Here is an 18996-nt window from a genome sequence, read left to right as displayed (position 1 = left end):
ACCCACCATATCCACTAGTGAAAGGAAATCACACTTAGCCAACAGACACCACCAAAGTCACACATACGCCAGAACCACAAAACAACAACAATTAAGATAATACAAAGGAAGAAAGACATTCCAAAAAGAAAGAGAAACAAAGCTGTGAATACAACAAAAGAAAAAAATCAGCACAAAATATGCATACATATAATCAATCAATTAACACCTTAATGCCTCAGAGATAGCAGACAATAACAAACCATATGAGGAATCAGAATAAAAAGATGCAAACAAATGAGCAAAATAAAGAAACAGAAAACCTTCCTTAGGAAGAAATGGTAATAGATCTACCTGACAAGAAATTCAAAAGACTTATCTATGGGATCCTCAAAGAGATCAAGGAAAACAGAGACAAAACCCTACAAGAATTCAGGAAAACAATACAAGAAAAAACAAAAAATGACAAAGTGAATACATCATTAATACAAAAACAACAACTAGAAATCCAGATTATCAACAATAAAATATCAGAAATAGATAACTCAATGGAAGAACAAAGAATTAGAATTGAATCAATGGAAGAAAGAAGCAGCAAAATAGAAAACTGATCCTTTGATACTAATTTGAGGAAAAATCAGAAAAAAGAATGAAGAAAAATGAAGAAAGCCAAAGCATTATGTGGAATACTATCATCAGGAATAATTTACACATAATTGGAATTTCAGAAGAGGAGAAGTTAAAAAAAAATACAGAGAGAATTTTTGAAGATTTCGTCTCAGAAAACTTCCCAAATATCATCAAAGACAAGAAGGTTTCCATCTAAGAAGCTCAGTGAACCCCATACAGGATAGACACCAAAAGAAAGTGACCAAGACATACCATAATAAAACTTTCCAAAACCAAACGCAAAGAAAGATTTCTGAGAGCAGCTTGTGAAAAATAAAATATCATCTACAAAGGGGCACCAATAAGATTAAGCACTGATTTCTCTGCAGAAACTACACAGGCAAGAAGGCAATGCGATGACATATATAAAACCCTGAAGGAAAAGAACTGCCAACCAAGAATCATATATCCTACAAAACTGTCTTTCAAATACAATGGCAAAACTAGTGCATTCTCAGATAAACAGAAATTAAGGGAATTTGTAAAAACCAGACCAACCTTATAAGAAATATTAAAGGGAGTCCTTTGGACAGAGAACCAACAACACCATACAACAACCTAAGATTAAGACACATGACATTATCACCCAGATACCAACCCTGATAAAAGGTTCTCAGACATAAAGCACCAAAACTGAAAACAGGGAACCAGAGATAACAATCTGTAAACGACAACAATTTCAAAACAAAAAGGGCGAGTAAATGTTGAAATTACAGAATTTTCATATGGAGAAGATAGGTAAATTTTAGAGCACCACAGAGAAAAGTAATAAATCCACTCACCAAAATAAAGAATAAAAAAGACTCAGCAAACACAAAACAACAACGAAAGAAACAAAAAGAAAATCCACAGACAAATGAACTCAGGTCAGAAAATTAAGCAGAACAAAGAAACCGTTACCACCACAAAAAAAGTGCAACAAAATGACAGTAATAAATTCATACCTATCAATCACACTGAACGTAAATGGTTTAAATGCACCAGTCAAGAGACAGAGAGTGGCAGAATAGATTAAAAAAAAAAAAGGCCCATCAATATGTTGCCAGAAGAGATATACCTTAGATACAAAGACATAAATAGGTTTAAAATCAAAGGACAGAAAAAAATATATCAAGCAAACAGTAACCAAAAGACAGCAGCAGTGGCAATCTCTGATGAAAGAGACTTTAAGTTAAAATCTTTTATAAGAGACAAGGGCATCATATAATGATTAAATGGTCAATCCACCAAAAGGGCATAACCATAATAAACAATTACACACCCAGTGACAGAGCTCCAAAATACATAAAACAAACACTAACAGAACTGAAAAGAGAAACAGAGCATTCTAAATAATAGTAGGAGGCTTTAATTTTTTTTTAACACACCACTTTCAGTGATGGACAACTAGAAATAAACTCAACAAAGATACAGAAGATCTAAATGATACAATCAACTAACTTGACCTCATACACCAATGTGGAACACACCACCCAACAGCAGCACAGTACACATTCTTCTCCAACACACATAGATCATTCTCCAGAATAGACCATATTTTAGGCCACAAAGCAAGCCTCAATGAATTAAAAAACATCGAAATAATACAAAGCGTCTTCTCTGATCATAACTCTATAAAACTAGACATCAATAACTGAAAGAACAAAGAAGAAATTATAAATAGACACTAAATAACACCTTACTTAAAAACTACTGGGTAACAGAAGAAATAAAATTAAAAAATTCCTAGAATCAAACAAGAATGAAAACATAACACACCAAAACCTCTGAGGCATAGCAAAAGCAGTACTCAGAGGAGAATTTATAGCAATAAATGCATGCATGAAAAAAGAAGGAGGCCAAAATCAATAGCTTAATCCTAGAACTCAAACAAACAGAAAAGGAGCTGCAAAAGAAACCCACGGTTACCAAAAGAAAGAAAATAATAAAGATCAGAGCAGAAGTAAATGAAATAGCAAACAGAAAAACGGGAAGAATCAATAAAACTAGAAGTTGGTTCTTTGAGAGGATCAATAAAAATGACAAATCACTGGCCAAGATGATAAAGGGAAAAAATGAGATGATGCAAATAATCAATATAACAGGTGAGATGGGTGACACTACAACAGAATCAACTAAGATAAAAAGATCATAGCAGAATATTATGAAAAAATTATACTCCAACAAATTTGAAAACCTAGAAGAGATAGACAAATTTCTAGAAACACACTACCTACCTAAACTAACACAAATAGAGGCAGAAAACCTGAACAGACCCACAACAAAAGAAGAAACTGAAGAGGTCATTTAAAACAAAAAAAAACTTCCAATCAAACAAAGCCCTGGCCCAGATGGCTTCAATGAATTCTACCAAACATTCAGAAAAGAGTTGACACCAATTCTATTCAAACTATTTCAGAACACAGAAGAGGAGGGAATACTCCCTAATTCATTCTATAAAGCCAGTATAATTTTGGTACCAAAATCAGGCAAAGATACACTAAAAAAAATTACAGACCAGTATCCCTCAGGAATATAGAGGCAAAAATTCTCAACAAAATTCTAGCCCACAGAATTCAACAGCATATCAAAAAAATAATACATCATGATCAAGTGGGATTCATATCAGGAATGCAAGGATGCTTCAACATTAGAAAATCAATCAATGTAATTCACCACATAAATAAATCAAAAGAAAAGAATCACATGATCATCTCAACAGATGCAGAAAATGCATTTGATAAAACCCAACATCCTATCTTGATAAAAACTCTCAGCAAAATAGGAATAGAAGGGAAATTCCTCAACAAAATTAAGGGCATATATACAAAACCAGCAGCCAACATTAGTCTTGCTGGAAAAAGACTGAGAGCCTTCCCCTGGAGAAGGGGAATGAGACAAGGATGCCCTTTATCACCACTCTTATCCGGTATTTGTACTGGAAGTCCTAGTTAGAGCAATAATGCAAGAAAGGGAAATAAAGGAAACACAAGTTGGAAAGGAAGAAGTAAAACTATCCTTATTTGCAGATGAAACAGTCTTACACACAGAAAATCCCAGATACTCCACAAGAAAGTTACTAGAACTAATAGAAGAATTCAGCAAAGTGGCAGGGTATAAGATCAAAACACAAAAAATCAGTTGGATTCCTCTATATTAACAAGGAGGATTCTGAAAAGGAAATAAAAGAAACAATAACATTTACAATAGCCCCCAAAAGGACAAAACACCTAGGAATAAGCCTAATCAGGGATGTAAAGTCTTATACAAGGAAAACTATAAAACACTATTGCAAGAAACTAAAAGAGATCTACATGAACAGAAAAACATTCCATGCTCATGGATGAGAAGACTTAACATTTTGAAAATGCCAATACTACCAAAAGCAATCTATAGATATAAGGCAATCCTGATCCAAATCCCAACAACATTCTTTAATGAAATGGAAAAACTAATCCCCAACTTTATATGGAAAAAAAGGAACAAATAGCTGAAGCAATATTGAAGAAGAATAAAGTAGGAGGCCTCACACTTCCCAATCTCAAAAAAAAAAAAAAAGCCAGTGCCAAAAAAAAAAAACCTACCATAAATTCCTGGTAATCAAAACAGCCTGGTGCTGGTTCAATAACAGACATGTAGACCAATGGAACAGAATTGAGAACTCAGAAGTAAATTTATCCATCTATGGGCAGCTGATCATCTACAAAGGGTCAAAGTCCATTCAATGGGGGAACAATCTCTTTAACAAGTGGTGCTGGCAAAACTGGATATCCACATACAGAAAAATGAAACAGGATCCATACCTCACAGCATGCACAAAAACTAACTCAAAATGGATAAAAGACCTTAATGCTAAACCTGAAACCATCAAGTTCCCGGAAGATAACAAAGGGTCAAAACTAGGAGACCTAATTTTCGGCATAAATAGCCTATCGAACAAAACTAAAAAGACACTAATGACAGAAGATAAATTAGATAACTGGGACCTCTTATGCTCATCAAAAGACTACCAAGAGAGTAAAAAGAGAACCTATACATTGGGAAAAAATCTTTGGCAATGATATATCTGATAAGCATATAATTTCTAAAATATATAGAAAACTTCAACAACTCAACAACAAAGGGACAAACAGTCCAATCAAAAATGGGCAAAGGAGAGGACTTCGGGCCAACATGGTGCCACAGACGCAAGCACCATGCCGTCCCTCCACAGCAAAGACCAGAAAAACTAAGTAAAACAGAGACAAACGTCAGTCCTTGAACCTGAAGTGTCAAATGAAGAGATAAAGAACTCAGGCAAGCACCGAATGGAATAAGAAACTGACAGAAGACGGGGAGCGAGGAGAGAGAGGGCTGAAGGCCCCATCAGCTAATGCACCACGGATCCACCATCTTGGACTCCTGTTGGGGATCCGCAGACAGGGAGCACAGGAAAGCAGCTTCTTGGAACTCCCAGCAGGAGACAGAGCACCCAGTAACCAGTGATACACACTTCCCCACTCCCCATCCTCTCTCTGCTGCTCTACCTCTGAGCTCGCCAGCTGGCTGCAGTGGCTCAGCCGGCTGGAAAGTGCAGCGTCCATGCTGTTTGGATTCACCCCACCCACATCAGAGATCAGTGGACAGGGAGTAGGAGAAAGCAGCTTCACAAAGTTCCCAGCAGGAGACAGAGCCCCTGGTAAGGAATGCTATACCCTTTCTTAACACTCCTCCCCTCCCCCCGCCACCACCTCCTCTGCTTCCCACCAGCTGCAGTCTCTTGGCCAAGAGGTAACTGCTTTAGCCTCAGGCTGTTTGGATTCGCCCTGCTCAGTATCTGAGCTAGTGTTGGTTCTTTCCATCTCTTTTGGTTTCTTCTGTGCCTCCTACCACCTCCCCCTCCTTTCTTCGGAACACCTGGCTCCGTGTGCCATCTTTGCTGCTTCTTGAAAGGCTGTGAAGCCACGCTCAACGGGGGAACCACTCCCCCCCACCCACAACACCACGTTAGTGGGGGCCCTGGGGCTTTTTTTTTTCCTTGTTTTGCTTAGTTCTCTTTTGTTTGTTTGTTTTCTTTTTCCTTTTGCAGCTTGGGAGCCCCTTCTAGCCAGGCTGCATTGCACGGCTTAGGAGCCACTCCCCTAATCTGCACGCAGCTGCATAGGTGGGATCCCTGGGGTCATTTCTTTTTTTTCTCTTTTCTCTCTCATTTTCTCTTTCTGTCTTTCTCCATTTCCCATCTCTCTACACTTATCTTCTATTCCTGTCTCCTAAATACCTGGTGCTGTGTGACATCTATACCCCCTCGAGCCAGGCTATACTGTGCAGCCTGGGAGCCACCTGCCCAGTGTTAGCAGCCCCATTGGTGGGACTCTGGGACTCCTGGGGGGTTTTCTTTTCTTTTTTTCTTTTCCAAATTTTTATCTAGTTATTTTTTCTCTTTTTCATTTTTTTTTCTCTTGCTTCTCTCCCTTTCTCAGTTTCTCATCTATCCACTGCAACAGTAATCTCCCTTAGCACTCTTTTTTTTCTTTATTTGTTTGCTTGTTTGTTTTTGGATCCAACAGTAATCTCCCTTAGCACTCTTTTTTTTCTTTATTTGTTTGCTTGTTTGTTTTTGGATCCTGTTTCTCTCTCCTCTTTCCCATACCCCTATTAGCTCCACACATCACAACCTCCCCCCTCTTTCTTGCCTACCAGCATCGTGCACTGAGCATCACACCTTGAAGAAGCACAGGCACAGCCTACTAGAACCTGCCCAGCACTGACTCCTGACCTGCCCTGTTTCCCCTAATATGTGCCACAAATGACCTGTTCCAGCCCCTCCCCTTCAGCTGGATCTGCCCTGCTGCACCATAGCTGAATGACTGGCCCTGCCCATTGGACAAGGAGGCGAAAAGTACCATGACTACAGATGAGCAAACAACAAAGAACGCACAGCCTGCCTGCTCAGACATAACCAAATAAAACAAAAAAGCAGGATGCAACAAATCTACAATCAAGAAATGAAGAAAATAACTACTGAATGTTCCAAAGACAGCAGACAATATCAAAACATATTTTAAAAAAAGGACACGATGGTTCCAGTAGGTGTCCAAAATAAAATACCACATGACTTTCCAGTAGAAGAAAAGGCACTAGAATTACCTGATACAGAATTCAAATCTCTAATACTCAGAGCAATCTAAGAGTTGAAGGAAAAAGCAGACAAAAATGAGGAAAAAATACACAAATTTATGGAAAAGGAAGACAAATTCATGGAAAATACAGACCAAAAAAAAAACAGGAAAATAATACAGGAACAAAATGCCAAAATAAAAACACAACTAGAAATCATTCAAAAACAACAATTAGAAATCCAAAAGATAAACAACAAGATTTTAGAAATGGACAGTGTCATAGAAGGGCTGAGAAGCAGGCTTGAAACGATGGAAGACAGAATCAGCAAAATTGAAGACAAACACTTGGATGCAACTCTGAGGAAAAATCAGAAAAAAGAACAAAGAAAAATAAAGAATCTTTGAGAATTATGTGGGATACATTCAAAAGCAAACATTTGTGAGTGATCAGAGTTCCAGAACAGGGAGAGAAAACAGAAAACACAGAGAGGATCTCTGAAGAATTGCTGACAGAAAGTTTCCCAAATATCATGAATGATGAAAAGCTGACTATCCAAGAAGCTCAATGAACTCCATATAGGATACACCTCAAAAGAAAAACACCAAGGCACATCATAATCACACTCGCTAAAACCAAAGACAAAGAAAAAATCCTGCAAGCAGCTCGTGAAAAACAAAAAGTCACATACAGAGGAGAAACAATAAGACTAAACTCTGATTATTCAGCAGAAACTATGCAGGCAAGAAGGCAATGGGATGACATCTATAAAACCTTGAAAGACAAAAATTGCCAACCAAGAATCATATATGTTTCAAATGTTTCATTCAATTATAATGGTGAAATTAGGACATTTCCAGATAAACAGAAATTAAGAGAATATGTAAAAACCAAGCCAAACTTACAAGAATTATTAAACGGAGTCCCTTGGTCTGAGAACAAACAATATCAGACCACAGCCTGAATCTAGGATGCACGCTTGTTCCAGCCAGATACCAACCTAGGAAATGAACTCTCAAGGACTATCCAAAACCAAAACAATTGCAACAAGGAACCAGAGAGGTTAATCTGTAAATGACAACAATGTCAGAACAATAAAAGAGGGAATAAACAGTATAGGTACAGAACTTTGTAACTGAGAGGAAGGCAAGGTGATACCAAGTAATAAGAGACTGGTTCAAACCTAGGAAGATAAGGGTGAATTTCAAGGTAACCACAAAGAAAGTTAACAAACATATTCAACAAAAGAAAGAAGTAAACCATAAAGTCTCAATAAACACAAAATCTACAAAAACAAAAGAAATCCATAAACAAAAGGAACTCAGCACAGGACAGTAGGAGGAACAAAGAAAATGTTAGCACTACAAAATGACAGTAAGAAACTCACACCTATCAATAATTACACTGAATGTAAATGGCCTAAATGCACCCATAAAGAGACACATGGTGACAGAATGGATAAAAAAATAGGATCCATCCGGATGCTGTCTACAAGAGACGCACCTTAGAAATGAAGACGTAAATTTATTAAAAATCAAAGGATGGAAAAAAATATATCAAGCAAATAACTACTAAAAAAGAGCACGAGTGGCAATACTAACCTCAGATAAGATAGGCTTTAAAACAAAATCCACCGTAAAAGACAAAAAAGGGCACTATATAATGATTAAAGGGATGATCCAACATGAAGACATAACCATAATAAACATCTATGCACTCAATGACAGGGCTCCAAAATACATAAAACAAACTCTAACGGCATTGAAAACAGAAACTGACAGTTCCACGATAATAGTGGGAGACTTCAACACACCACTGTCAGTAAAGGACAGAACATCTACAAAGAAACTCAACAAAGATACAGAAGAGCTAAAGAGCACAATCAGTCAGCTTGATCTCATAGACATATATAGAACACTCCACTCAACAGCTGCAAAGTACACATTCTTTTCCAATGCACACGGAATGTTCGCCAGTATAGACCACATCTTAGGCCACAGAGGAACCCTCAACAAAATCTAAAACATGGAGATAATACAAAATATCTTCTCTGACCACAATGCCATCAAAGTAGAAATTAACGACAGGAAGAGTATGGAAAAAAAAATCAATTACATGGAAACTGAATAACACCCTGCTTGAAAACCACTGGGAAATAGAAGAAATCAAAGACGGAATAAAAAAATTCCTAGACTCAAATAAGAATGAAAACACATCATACCAAAACCTTTGGGACACAGCAAAGGCAGTGCTCAGAGGTCAATTTGAAGCACTGGATGCATACATCAAAAAAGAAGAAAGGGACAAAATCAAAACATTAGTTACACAACTTGAACAAATAGAAAGAGAACAGCAAAAGAAGCCCACAGCCACCAGAAGAAAGGAAATCATAAAGATCAGAGGAGAAAGAAATGAAATAGAGAATAGAAAAACAATAGAAAGAATCAACAAAACCAAAAGTTGTTTTTTTGAAAGGATCAACAAAATCGACAAACCACACGCCAAACTGACAAAAAGAAAGCAGAAGAGAACACAAATAACCCAAATAAGAAATGAAATGGGGGACATTACAACAGGCCCAACTGAAATAAAAAGGATCATAACAGAGTATTATGAAAAACTGTACTCCAACAAATTTGAAAACCTAGAGGAAATGGACAAATTTTTAGAGACACATGACCTAACCAAACTAACACAAAATGATGTTGAAATCCTGAACAGACCCATAACAAGGGAAGAGATTGACAAGGTAATAAAAAAACTGCCCCCCCCCAAAAAAAACCCTAGCCCAGATGGCTTTACTGGAGAATTCTACCACACATTCAGAGAAGAGCTTACACCAGTTCTACTCAAACTATCTCAGAACATAGAAAAGGAAGCGATACTTCCAAATTCATTCTACAAAGCCAGCATAACCCTGACACCAAAACCAGGCAAAGACACCACAAGAAAAGAAAATTACAGACCAATATTTCTCATGAATATAGATGCAAAAATTCTCAACAAAAATCTAGCCAATAGAATTCAGAATCATATTTAAAAATATATATATACCACAACCAAGTAGTATTCATACCAGGTATGCAAGGATGGTTCAGGATCAGAAAATCAATCAATGTAATCCACCACATAAATAAAAGGAAAGAAAAGAATCACATGATCATCTCAATCGACGCAGAAAAGGCATTGGACAAAGTCAAACACCCACTCCTGATAAAAACTCTCAACAAAATAGGTACAGAAGGGAAATTTCTCAACATAATAAAGGGGATCTATGCAAAAGCAATGGCCAACATCATCCTCAATGGAGAGAGGTTGAAAACATTCCCCTTGAGAACAGAAACAAGACAAAGACACCCTTTATCTCCACTCCTATTTAACATTGTGTTGGAAGTCTTAGCTAGCGCAATAAGGCAAGAAACAGAAAAAAAGGGCATACAAATTGGTAATAAAGAAGTTAAACTGTCCCTATTTGCAGATGATATGATACTCAGAAAACCCAAAAGACTCCACAAGAAAACTACTGGAACTAATAGATTCAGCAGAGTTGCAGGATATAAGATAAACATACAAAAATCAGTTGGATTCCTATACACCAATAAAGAGAATTATGAAAAGGAAATCAGGAGAACAACATCATTTATAATAAAAAAAAAAAAAAATAGCCCCCCCAAAATAAAATACTTGGGAATAAATCTAACCAAGGATGTAAAAGACGTATACAAAGAAAACTACAAAACACTACTGCGAGAAACCAAAAGAGAGCTACATAAATGGAAAAACATACCATATTCATGGATAGGTAGACTCAACATTGTGAAATAACAATTCTACCCAAGTACCAACAACATTCTTTAAAGAGATGGGAAAATTTATCATTAACTTTATATGGAAAGGGAAGAAGCCTCGGATAAGTAAAGCACTGCTGAAGAAGAATAAAGTAGGAGGACTCGCACTACCTGACCTTAGAACCTACTATACAGCTACAGTAGTCAAAACAGTCTGGTACTGGTACAACGACAGATACATTGACCAATGGAACAGAATTGAGAACTCAGATGTAAATCCATCTATCAAATGGGGAAAAGACAGTCTTTTTAACAAATGGTGCTGGCAACACTGGATGTCCATCTGCAAAAAATATGAAACAGGACACATACCTCACACCATATACAAAAAGTAACTCAAAGTAGATCAAAGGCCTAAATATAAAGCCAAAAACCATGAAGTTCATAGAAGAAAAAATATGATCAACACTAGAAGCCCTAATACACGGTATTAACAGGATACAGATCACAACCAACAACATACAAGCTCCAGAGGATAAACTAGATAACTGGGATCTTCTAAAAATTAAACACTTAACGCTCATCAAAAGACTTCACCAGACGAGTAAAAAGAGAACCTACAGAATGGGAAAAAAGTTTTGGCTATTATAAATCAAACAAAAGTCTAATCTCTAAAATCTACAAGAAAATCCAACACCTCTACAACAAAGAGACAAATAATCCAATTAAAAAATGGGCAAAGGAAATGAACAGACACTTCACCAAAGAAGACATCTGTCATGGATTGAATTATGTCCCCCCAAAAATCTGTGTATCAACTTGGTTAGGCCATGTTTCCCAGCATTACATTGTTGTCCTCCATTCTGTGATTGTAATTTTATGTTGAGAGGATTAGGGTGGGATTGTAACACCATCCTCAATCAGGTCACCTCCCTGATCCAAGGTAAAGGGAGTTTCCCCAGGGTGTGGCCTGCACCACCTTTTATCTCTCAAGAGATAAAAGGAAAGGGAAGCAAGCAGAGAGTGGGGGACCTCATACCACCAAGAAAGAAGCATCAGGAGCAGAGCGTGTCCTTTAGACCCAGGGTCCCTGTGTGAAGAAGCTCCTCGTCCAGGGGAACATTGATGAGAAGGCCGACAGAGAGAGAAAGCCTTCCCCTGGAGCCGACTCCCTAAATTTAGACTTGTAACCTATTGGACTGTGAGAGAATAAATTTCTCCTTGTCAAAGCCATCCACTTGTGGTATTTCTGTTATAGCAGTACTAGATGACTAAGACAACATTCAAGTGGCCAACAGACACATGAGGAAATGCTCATGATCTCCAGCCATCAGAGAAATGCAAATCAAAACCACGATGAGATATCATCTCACCCCAGCATTACGGGCACAAATCAATAAAACAAAAAATAACAAATGTTGGAGAGGATGCGGGGAGACCGGAACTTTTATGCACTGCTGGTGGGAATGCAAAATGATACAATCTTTTTGGAAAACTAAATGGCATTTCCTTAGAAAGCTAGAAATAGAAATACCATTTGATCTAGCAATCACACTCCTAGGAATATATCCTAGAGAAATAAGAGTCGTCACACAAATAGATATATGTACACCCATGTTCACTGCAGGGTTGTTCACAATAGCAAAAAGATGGAAATAACCTAGATGCTCATCAACAGACGAATGGATGCACAAACTGTGGTACATGCCCACAATGGAGTATTATGCAGTGCTAAAGAACAATGATGAATCTGTGAAGCATCTCATAACATGGGTGCATCTGGAGGACATTATGCTTTTGAGTGAAATAAGTCAGTCACAAAAGGACAAATATTGCATGAGACCACTACTGTAAAAACTCATGAAAAGGTTTACATACAAAAAGAAACAATATTTGATGGTTACAAGGGAGGGGAGGTGTGGGGATGCAGAAACACTTAATAGGCAATAGATATGTGGTAACTTTGGTGAAGTGTAAGACAGTACACAACACTGGGGAAGCCAGCACACAATACTGGGGAAGCCAGCACAACCTATACAAGGCAAGTCTATGGAAGCTCCATAGACACATGGACCTAAAGGACCAAATTGCTAGGCTGAGGGCTGTGGAGACCATTGTCGCAGGGGACCTCTAGCTCAATTGGCATACACAATTTATAAAGAATATGTTCTACATTCTACTTCGGTGAGCAGTGTCTGGGGTCCTAAAAGTCTGTGAGCGGCCATCTAGGATACTCCACTGGTCTCATCTCTTTGGGAGCAAGAAATAATGAAGAAAACTAAAGGCATAAGGGAAAGATTAGCCCAAAAGACTAATGGACCACATCTACCATGGCCTCTGCCAGACTGAGTCCAGTACAACCAGATGGTGCCCGGCTACCACCACTGACTGCTCTGACAGGGATCACAATAGAGGGTCCCAGACAGAGCTGGAGAAAAATGTAGAACAAGATTCCAACACAAAAAGGAAGATCAGACTTGCTGGCCTGACAGAGGCTGGAGAGATCCTGAGAGTATGGCCCCTGGATACCCTTTCAGCTCAGTAATGAGGCCACTCCTGAGGTTCACCTTTCAGCCAAAGATTGAACAGTCCCATGGAACAAAACAAGACTAAAGCAGCACACCAGCCCTGGGGCAGGGACTGGAAAGTAGGAGGGAACAGAACAGCTGGTAATAGGGAACCCAGGGTTGAGAAGGGAGAGTGTTGACATGTTGTGGGGTTGTTAACCAATGTACAAACAATAGAAACAGTACAAACAATGTGTGTGCTGTTTGATGAGAAACTAGTTTGTTCTGTAAACCTTCATCTAAAGTTCAATTAAAAAAAAAAATGGGCAAAGGACATGAACAGATACTTCACCACAGAGGACATTCAGATAGCCAAGAAATACATGAAAAGACGCTTGCAATCATTAGCCATTAGATAGATGCAACTCAAAAGTACAATGAGATACCATCTCACCCCTGCAATAACGGCAATGATCAGAAAACAAATGCTGGCAAGGTTGTGGGGGACTGGACCTCTTATACATTGCTGGTGTAAAATGATACAACCACTGTGGAAAATAGTATGGCGCTTCCTCAAAGAGATAGAAATAGAAATACCTTATGATCCAGCAATCCCACTCCTAGGTATATATCCTAGAAATATAACAGCAGTGACACAAATAGACATACACTGTGCACATATGTTCATTGCAGCATTATTCACAACAGCAAAACGATGGACACAACCTAAGTGCCCATCAATGGATGAATGGATAAACAAACTGTGGTACATACACACAACAGAATACTACAGAACTATAAAGAATATCGAGAAGTATGCAAAACATCTTCTTTTTTTAAAATTTTTATTGTGCTTTAAGTGAAAGTTTACAAATCAAGTCAATCTCTCACACAAAAACTTATATACACCTTGCTACATACTCCCAATTGCTCACCCCCTAATGAGAGGGCCCGCTCCCTCCCTCCACTCTCTTGGTGTCCATTTCACCAGCTTCTAATGCCCTCTACCCTCTCATCTCCCCTCCAAACAGGAGATGCCAACATAGTCTAAAGGGTCCACCTAATCCAAGAAACTGACTCCTCATGAGCATCCCTCTCCAACCCATTGTCCAGTCCAATCCCTGTCTGAAGAGTTGGCTTCGGGAATGGTTCCTGTCCTGGGCCAACAGAGGGTTTGGGGGCCATGATCACCGGGGTCCTTCTAGTCTCAGTCAGACCATTAAGTCTGGTGTTTTTATAAGAATTTGGGGTCTGCATCCCACTGCTCTCCTGCTCCCTCAGGAGTTCTCTGTTGTGTTCCCTTTCAGGGCAGTCATCAGTTGTAGCCAGGCACCATCTAGCTCTTCTGGTCTCAGGCTAATGTAGTCTCTGGTTTATGTGGCCCTTTCTGTCTCTTGGGCTCCTGATTACCTTGTGTCTTTGGTGTTCTTCATTCTCCTTTGATCCCGGTGGGCTGAGACCAATTGATGCATCTTTGGTAGGGCAAAACATCTTTTAGCATGGATGAATCTGAGGACAAATATTGTATGGTCCCACTATTATAAAAAAATCAAGAATTGATATACACACAAAAAGAAAAGTTCTTTGATGGTTACCAGGGATGGGAAGGATAGGGAGGTGGAATCACTTTCTAGAGAGTAGGCACTTGTTGCTTTTGGTGATAGGAAAGACAAGACCTAATACGGGTGAAGTCAGCAGAACTTGACCAGATAAATAAAGACAGTAAGAAATATATGAGAAAAAGGGACAATTTAGGCAAATGCTATGCATCATATACAATTTTGCATCAACAATAAAAAATATGAATGTGGTTATGTGGGTAGATATGGATGTATATATGTGTATATATGTGTTAAGAATGGCATACGCTAGTAAATGCACATTCTATACACATCCATAGCTACCCAAGTAAATACAGCACATGCTAGTAAGGGCATGTAGAGGGTCAGCAAAAAAGAGGAAGACCCTCAGTGAGACAGACTGACAAAGTGGCTGCAACGATGGGCTTAAGCATAGCAACAATTGTGTGGATGGCACAGGATCGGGCAGTGTTTCATTTTATTGCGCATAGGGTCGCTGAGTGGGAACTGACTCAACGGCACCTAACAACAGTAAATGCACGTGCATGTATAGGTGTATCTGTAGGGATATGGATATACATGTACGTGAGTACAACATACACAGCCACATATATAACAAACCACACGGGGGCACAGTTACAGAGCCTTCCTAGACATACCCAAACTCGCAGGATTGGTTTACTGGGTTAGAAGGCTTGGGACCATAGTCTTGAGGGACAGCTTAGTCAACTGGCATAATATAGTTCACACAGATAATGTTCTATATCCTAGTTTGATGAGTAGCATCTGGGGTCTTAAAAGCTTGTGAGTAGCCATCTAAGATACAACCATTGGTCTCTACTCCTATGGGGCAAGGGAATGAAGGAAATCAAAGGCTTCAAGAAAAAGCTAGTCTACCGGACTAATAGCCCACATGAACCACAACCTCTTCTAACCTGAGACTAGAAGAACTAGGTGGTGCCCAGCTATCACTACCAACTGTTCTGACCAGGGACACCATAGAAGGTCTTGAACAGAATGGGAGAAAAATGTAGAACAAAACTCAAATTCCTCAAAAAGGACAGACCTACTGGAATGATACAGAGTAGAGGAACCCCTGAGACTATTGCCCAAAGATAATTTTTGAACTTAGATTTGAATCTATTTCTATAGGTCATTGTGTTTTGGATTTATCATTACATAAAACTTATAAGAATAAGCAATTTTTACCTAATTTTATGCTTACATATATTTAAGGAACATTATGATACTTAAATATAGGTATTTCAGTTAAATAACAGATTGGCTTAAAAATAAACAATATCACCCGTGAGTAATGTGCTTCCTTAATCAACTATATAAAACCAAATGGTCAACATTTACCCAAAAGCAAAGAAGAGAAGGCAAGGAGGGGAAGGGAAGCTAGATCAATAGAGACAGAACAAACAGAATGGAAATGAGAATGCAGGCACATTGTAAAAATTATAACTGATGGCATGGAACAATTTGTATAAAAATTATTGAAGGGGAACCTAATTTGCTGTGTGAACTTTCATCTAAAACACAATGAAATATCATTAAAAAAAAAATTAATAGAAGCTCATGCCATTAGATTACCAAGAAGTGCTATCTGATTTCAGAACTACTTTATGTCTCCCACACTAATGAAAACAGAACCAGAGGCAGAGCAATAAATAAATGATGTGTCTGCAACAAGGGAATGTCAAATAGTGTCATGGGATGCTATAAGAATGATGGTGTCCCCATAGTTCAAATACAGGATGAAGCCATCACATGGCATTTAGGTACTGTAACCCTAGAACATACACGTTACAAGGGATGATTTAGTTTAATCCAGCTCATTATAGTTTAGTTTCTATTTAAACTTTGTTTTTAAATTCTTTTAACATGTGAGTTTTTTGTTTGTTTGTTTGTTTGTTTCATTATTTCAGGCTTATAGAAGAGTTGCAGAATATTATGAAGAATTCTGGGAAGCTCTTCACCCAGATTCCCAAATGTTAACATTTTACTACATATGCTTTATCTTTCTGCCTCTCTCTAGATAGAAGGATTTTATACATATATACGTATAGATATGTATATATTTTTCCTGAACCATTTAAGAGCAAGTTGCAGACATAATGTCCTTTTAACACTAAGTACCTCAGGATATATTTCCTAAACACAAGAACATTCTCTTACATAACTATAATGTAATTACCAAATTCATGAAATTAATACCAATACATGCAATTGTGTTTTGGGTTTATAACTGCATAAAACCTATATGAATAAGAAATTCTACCTAATTTTACGCTTATATATATTTAAGTAACATGATAAAAATAGTTTTAATGTATTAAGAAAATGTTCTGCATCCCACTTTGGTGAGTGGCATCTGGGGTCTTCAATGCCAGCAAGCAGCCATCTAAGATGCATCAACTGGTCTCAATCCACCTGGAGCAAAGGAGAATGAAGAACACCAAAGACATAAGGTAAATATGAGCCCAAGAGACAGAAAGGGCCACATAAACCAGAGACTCCATCAGCCTGAGACCAGAACTAGATGGTGCCCAGCTACCACTGATGACTACCTGGACAGGGAACACAACAGAGAATCCCTGATGGAGCAGGAGAAAAGTGGGGTACAGACCTCAAATTCTCATAAAAAGACCAGACTTAATGGTCTGACTGAGACTAGAGGCACCACAGTGGTCATGGTCCCTGGACTGTCTATTAGACCAGGACTAGAACCATTCCCGAAGCCAACTCTTTAGACAGGGATTGGACTGGATTATAAGACAGAAAATGATACTGGTGAGGAGTGAGCTTCTTGGCTCAAGTAGATACATGAGACTATGTGGGAAGCTCCTGTCTGGAGGCAAGATGAGAAGGCAGAGGGGGACAGGAGCTGGTTAAATGGACAGGAGAAATACAGAGTAGAGAGGAGGAGTGTGCCGTCTCATCAGCGGGAGAGAAGCTAGGAGTACATAGCAAGGTGTGTGTAAGTTTTTATACGAGAGACTGTGATTTGTAAACTTTCACTTGAAGCACACACACATAAAAACAATTTTAAGCCAACGGGGGTTAATTAGAAGCATACTTTAAAACAAGACTATTTCATTACCACTATATTCCAGTGTCTCTTAATCGGGAAAGGAAAAGCTGTTCTGTACAATTGTTGGACTTCTCATAATCTTTAATTTACTAACAAGCTTTTGAAAGTCCTAAAGAGGCATTTAGTATGCAGCCACTTCCCAAACTTATACTACCACTAAGCTGACCATTTTGATGTCTGAATAAACTCACATCACCCTGACAGAGAAGTAAGGTGTGCTGAATGTTCTTAGTTGATAAGTTACGCTCTGTGTAGTGTGCCTGCCTGGCCCTATATTAGTTACTGGCTTAATTTTCACATTTATTTATGGCAGGTTACAATGCTATTGTAAACATGTAATCATTTAGTTTTTAAAGCAATGTAGTAAGAGTGTATAGAGTTATTATTTTTAGAAAAATCAAATTTGTTATTTTGAAAAGACTTGATAAAGACAAGTTGTCAAAAATTGCTGAAGATAAATGCTCTTGAAGTAGACGAGAGAACTGTAAAAAAAAAAATGGACAAACGTAAACCCAGAAGGATTCAGCATTGTTTTCTTTGGAAATCGCTTTAAGTCCTTACTTCATTTTAAAGAAAATAAAATGGAAGCTAAAAACTAAAAAATGAAAAGAGAGGAAGCTCCCATTGGTGGAACTTTACTCAAAAAAAACTGTGTTGGCCCTATATTAAAAGACTAGAAAACAAATGTACCCCACATGTCTGTCAGTTTGTCATCCTGTGGTAGCTTGTGTGGTGCTGTCATGCTAGAAGCTATGCCACCAGCATTTCAAATACCAGCAGGGTCACCCATGGTGGGCAGGTTTCAGCTGAGCTTCCAGATTAAGACAGACTAGGAAGAAGGACCTGGCAGTCTACTTCTGAAAAAAATTGGCCAGTGAAAACCTTATGAATAGCAGCAGAACATTGTCTGATATAGAACTGGAAGATGAGCCCTCCAGGTTGGAAGGCACTCAGAAGATGACTGGGGGAGAGCTGCCCCTTCAAAGTAGACCATAGTGATGTGGATAAAGTCAAGCTTTCAGGACCTTCATTTGCTAATATGGCATGACTCAAAATGAGAGGAAAAGCTGTAAACATCCATTAATAATAGGATCATGGAACACATGAAGGATGAATCTAGGAAAATTGGAAGTTGTCAAAAATTAAACGGGATTCAGAAATATTGATATCCTAGGAATTAGTGAGCCAAAATGGACTAGTATTGGCTATTTTGAATCAGACAATTATATGGTCTATTATGCCAGGAATGACAAATTAAAGTGGAATGGTATTACATTCACTGCGGAAAGAACATATCAAGA

The 18996-nt window shown here is 38.2% G+C and overlaps 1 protein-coding gene across 7 annotated transcripts in view; it reads right to left on the bottom strand.

Annotated features, from left to right (window-relative positions):
* Positions 1-18996, bottom strand: part of FAM151B (family with sequence similarity 151 member B) — a 72165-nt gene that overhangs the window by 10054 nt on the left and 43115 nt on the right. For 5 of the 7 annotated variants that reach the window (XM_049866821.1, XM_049866855.1, XM_049866841.1 and 2 more), the window contains one exon: positions 14429-14527. The exons of 1 other annotated variant lie outside the window; for it this stretch is intronic. In XM_049866821.1, the coding sequence (XP_049722778.1) occupies positions 14429-14527 (99 nt within the window). Of the gene's footprint in view, positions 1-14428; positions 14554-18996 lie in introns of all 7 variants that reach the window. One more of the 7 variants, XM_049866849.1, reaches the window with a different exon arrangement.

This window comes from Elephas maximus, chromosome 2 (assembly GCF_024166365.1).
Source record: "Elephas maximus indicus isolate mEleMax1 chromosome 2, mEleMax1 primary haplotype, whole genome shotgun sequence".
In the NCBI taxonomy this organism is placed as follows: Eukaryota; Metazoa; Chordata; class Mammalia; order Proboscidea; family Elephantidae; genus Elephas; species Elephas maximus.
This window is presented reverse-complemented; position numbering and strand designations above follow the sequence as displayed.